The 4,594-nt window shown below is 36.4% G+C and overlaps 1 protein-coding gene across 1 annotated transcript; it reads right to left on the bottom strand.

The window, feature by feature from the left end:
• Window positions 1-345: 345 nt before the first annotated feature.
• On the bottom strand, window positions 346-1,197 carry LOC131639350 (embryo-specific protein ATS3B-like). Its single transcript, XM_058909856.1, has 2 exons — window positions 975-1,197; window positions 346-871 (listed from the first exon to the last, which is right to left on the bottom strand). Exons 1-2 carry the CDS (start codon window positions 1,101-1,103, stop codon window positions 503-505), a joined length of 498 nt encoding a protein of 165 aa, XP_058765839.1. The 5' UTR covers window positions 1,104-1,197; the 3' UTR covers window positions 346-502.
• Between the last annotated feature and the right edge of the window lie 3,397 nt (window positions 1,198-4,594).

Below are 4,594 nucleotides of genomic sequence, written 5' to 3'. Positions count from 1 at the left end.
TGGATAATTTAAAAACGGATGGAGCGGAGCGGAAAAGAGTGGTATGGATTCCATTCCATTCCATCACTTACCACCATATTCCTTCCCCTCCGATTTGGACGGAATGAATAATTTGTCTTATTCCGTTCTAAAATTTCCAAACAATGGAATGGTACATTCGTTCCGCTCCGTTCCACTCCGCTTCATCCCACTCCGCTCCATTCCATTCCACTCCGTTCATTTCGTGATATCCAAACATACCCTTAGTAACCTTAGTAATAGTTCAAACTTCAACACTAAATACTCTTTAGAGTAGTCTAAAAATCAACGACAGGTATAGTCACTTTCATAGCATAATGACTTAACCAAAAAAAAAAAGAAAAGAAATCATTGTCACAAAAGGGGCAAATAATTCAATTAAAACTAACAAAATTAAAAACAAATAAAAAGAAACATAACCTTACCTTTGTTACAACCAAGAACGACTCTTAATAATACTATTATTCAAAGAAAATAATTAACACTAAGCTTTATCACAATAGTTGTAACCATAGCCAGCATCTTTGGGAATATCAACATTATAGTAAAATTTGACAGGTGGATTATCATAGTCATATGCTGTAACAGTCTCTGGAATCCAACCATCTGTTCCATTCCTAAATAGATACAGTTTGCATATTTTCTTGATACATGGTCCCAATATTTCCAATTCATTTGTTGTGCACTGCTCAAATGTTCCAGAATCAGGATCATCCAGTCTTGGAACATAAACCTGTGAGTCATGAGCATCTGCAAATAAAAGACTGATTTCATCTTTTGTGTATGATGGAGAGTTGCAGCTTGTCTTTATGTTTACCATGTAGTTGCAGCTACCACTATGTTTAGTCTCATTCTGTTGATACATACATATATTATTATATACACTTTTAATTAAAATCTTACAATTAATATTTTAGAAAATATAAACAAAGATGAGAGGTAATAAGATTGTTTACTTGTTGATGAGTTTGGTTAAGCATAGAAGATTGATTCATTTGTGGTTGAAACTGAGTGATTAATGTTGGTGTTGCATGTGAGAAGGTAGTGATGATGATGAATGTGAGAATTAAGGTAAGAGTTTTCATGGTTTAGTTTCTTATTACTTGTAACTGTTTGTGTTTCATGAAGAAAAGAGAGAAAAACCTAAATGGTCATAGGTGATGTTAGGATCTATATAGCATTAGAAAGGCAATGACCATTTCTTAAATACACCGTGAAATAATATAATGCTAACAATAATTTTATATATATATATATATATATATATATATATATATATATATATATATATATATATATATATATATATATATATATATATATATATATATATATATATGTTTGACTAATTTTTATCGGTGGGGGATAAATTTTTTGAGAATTTTCAAAAAGCCATATATGTTCCGTTTAAGAACTAGAAATGAGTATTGAAGTTGTGGAATGATGTATAGGAGTGGTGAGCAAGTTTTTGAAACAACATAGAGGGAGTACATCAGTAAGGTTAATACTTCAACATCTAAATTAGTTAGTGAGAGAGAAAAATTGAATGATAGGGATAATTAATTTGAATACTTGAAATGACGCGATTTGAAGGAGAAAGATGAAGCTCTGTGGATTGCTCGATCAACTTTCTCCACAAATGAGGTCGCTCTTGCAGAAGCGGACGGAAATTAAAATCTTCTCGTAAGAGGGTGAAGGACTTGGAGTTGTTTGTGAATGAGATACAGAAAGGTTAGAAGATAGTTCAGAACGGCCTTCGGGAGAAACGACAAGAAAATCTTGTGTTATCCAAAAAAATATGTGAAGTTCGTGGAAGACAACCTCTCTATTCTAGAAATTTCTCTTGAAAAATGCCCCTCAAGTGGAACTCTTTTATCCTACAATTCACATTTATTAAGGACAAGTCTGTCTTGATTTGGAGATGGTGGACGAGAAATCGGTCTTCGTTGGGGAAGAAACAACCTCTTAGTTTTTTTGTCCGCGAAGAGTCTATCATATGTAATATTTGATGTAAATGAATCCAATAATTGTTGCTCGATGGGATTGTCTCATTTTGTATATTTAACATCGTTTTTACTTGATTCGGTGTTGTTTTAGTTTCCTAAGTTCGTCTCTATAAAAATTTCGTCACGTCCGGGGTTGTAGCCAGATGTTTGTTGGATGTCTTTAAGGACCATACTTGGCTAAAGGTCAATACCCTTTCTCTTCCCTTAATTTAAACCTTTGTTCGAGGTCGACGTAGTGGGACTCACCTATACCTCTAAATGAGATTAACTACCAAGAAAAGGGTGAGTATGGATTTCCACTTTGTGATTAGTTATTTTTGTCTAAGTGACTTTCATCGCAGGGTTTTGATGTTTCGGTCGTACACACACCTGCGGCATTTGCGATAGCACCACTAATTTTTTTGTTGTGGGGTTTTGATAGCTTTGGTGGCTGTACACTTGTGGAATTTGCGACAACATTCCTGATTCGTAACCATCCTTTACAATCATAATGAAGAGAATTTAAATTTTCGTGAAGGGTCTGTTTAGGATACAATTGTAGACACTCATGCAGGGAATCACTGGGAATTACAAGCCCACCGTCTTGGTGTCTCTTCATTCTCCAAAGGTGACCATCAGCTCAATATACTCTTAGGGGCGAGTTATAGTGCCATTGAAATCATATAGGTTGAATCCTTAGTATGACCACATATTTTCTCTCTTTAGTCCAAGCATCTCAAGGATTTCTACATACATGATGTCACACGAGCTTCCCCCATCAACGAGGATCGCATATACATCAAAATTTGCCACTGTTGTCGTTATCCATAGGGGGAAATCTTGTTTGGGATTTTTCCCGTTATCTTAAAAGTCGAGGATTGACCTTTCCGACTTCTCGTTGAAGGTTGTTTCTTCTTCTTTGTTGATTTCAATTAATTCAGCAATCCACCTCTTCATAGTCCCTTTGGAGGGTTTTTATCTAAAAAGATCCCCTAGTAATGGAAGAAATGTATTGTTGTTCCCCTTTCGATCTTATTCTTCTTCATTACTACTATCTTTTTTCCCCTTGGATCCACTTACGGCATCAATAGTCTCCTTAGAGGAATCCTTCTCCGATCGAGAAGATTGTTTCTTCTTTGGGGACTCATCCCAATCTCTATGGCCTTTCGTCTAGTCTCAATCGCCTCTCCGAATCCATCTCGAGTGTACAAGTTGAACCGACTCTTTTTAAACAGCTCCTCAATTACATTCTTTAGGTGGACACAATGATTAGTATCATGGTCGTGACTTTTATCGAAACGCTAGTACCTTGATTTGTCTTTAAACTAAGTGTTCATGCATTTATTTCCATATTTTCTCCCTTTATGTATTTAACACATTGTATATGAAAAACCTGGATCGTGGTCCTTTCTCCTTGTCATTTTTGTAACGATTATTATCCTTTTTGGATCCCGACCATTCTCTGGGCTTCTCGCTCCTTGGATATTATCTTCATTTATAAGCTCTTCTTCATAATTTATATAGAGATGAGCCATATTTAGTAGGTCGCTTAAACTGCAGGCTCCCTCTAGTCTTATTTTTTCTCTTGGCATGGTGTATGATCTCAGTCCCTTTTTGAAGATCGAACATTTCAACACATCATCTAAACCTCCTACCTCTACTGCCATCTCAGTAAACCTTCCAAAGTAATTGTTCAAGGTTTCTTTCTTCTTTTGCATAGTCCTATTGAGTACGACCATGGAAGTAGGTTAGCACTTTCAAGCGGTGAACTAATCAGTGAGCAAATTGCATGGTTCCTTCCACGAGTGTATACTTTTGTCTAGGAGGATTTTTTACCAAGTCACGATAGCTCCCTTGAGGGTTAATGAGAAGAACCTACAATTCACCGCTCCCAGGAATGGTAATAATCTAGTTAATTGTTCAATATGCTCAACGTGCTCACTTGAAACCCTAGTGGCGTCATAACTTTCCAGATTTTAATGTTTCTCAAGTGACCGTGGGATCATGTTGTTGAGAATATGTTTAGAGAAAGGGCTCCTCTTCAGTTCATAGATCGACTCATTTGCATTATACCTTTCCCTTTTATCGGAGTAGTTTGATTATGAACAATGCAATTGGAAAAGCTATGATGGAGTGTGACTGTCATTTCTCCATTTAGAATCGAGCATGGGAGTACAATGTCTTCTACTTTGCTTATGACTTCGAAGCTTCTTCGTGTGGTGACATTTCATCTACTGAAGTTGATTATGGTATAATTTTGTGATCTTCGCACAATGCTGCTTTGCATGTTGCATTGGTTCTCAGAGGACTACATTGCAAGGTCTCTTCAATTTAGAGTATCTTGTTAGATAGAGCTTGGTTATAAACATTATTCAGTAGGTGGGCTTCTCCTCGCATTCCTATATTGTCTTGCAGTTGTTGAATATTTAGGAGCATCTTGTGTCCAGGGATCACCGGTTGTGAAAGAGGTTGTTGCGAAAGTTGGCCTCAGCGGAACTCTTGCATATGTTGGAAGAACGATAAGGTTGGGAACATTCCCAATCAATTATGGGAGGATCAAGATCTTGGAGGATTAAGATCTCCTTGCATAG

Source organism: Vicia villosa, unplaced genomic scaffold, assembly GCF_029867415.1.
Source record: "Vicia villosa cultivar HV-30 ecotype Madison, WI unplaced genomic scaffold, Vvil1.0 ctg.002598F_1_1, whole genome shotgun sequence".
NCBI lineage: Eukaryota > Viridiplantae > Streptophyta > Magnoliopsida > Fabales > Fabaceae > Vicia > Vicia villosa.
The sequence above is the reverse complement of the archived record's forward strand: the minus strand, read 5'-3'. Positions and strand labels throughout refer to the sequence as shown.

Coding starts and splice junctions, on each gene's coding strand:
- LOC131639350 (XM_058909856.1), bottom strand. CDS start 1,103: ATGAAAACTCTTACCTTAATTCTCACATTCATCATCATCACTACCTTC. Junction 872..974: donor TTAACCAAACTCATCAACAA/GTAAACAATCTT, acceptor ATGTATCAACAG/AATGAGACTAAACATAGTGG.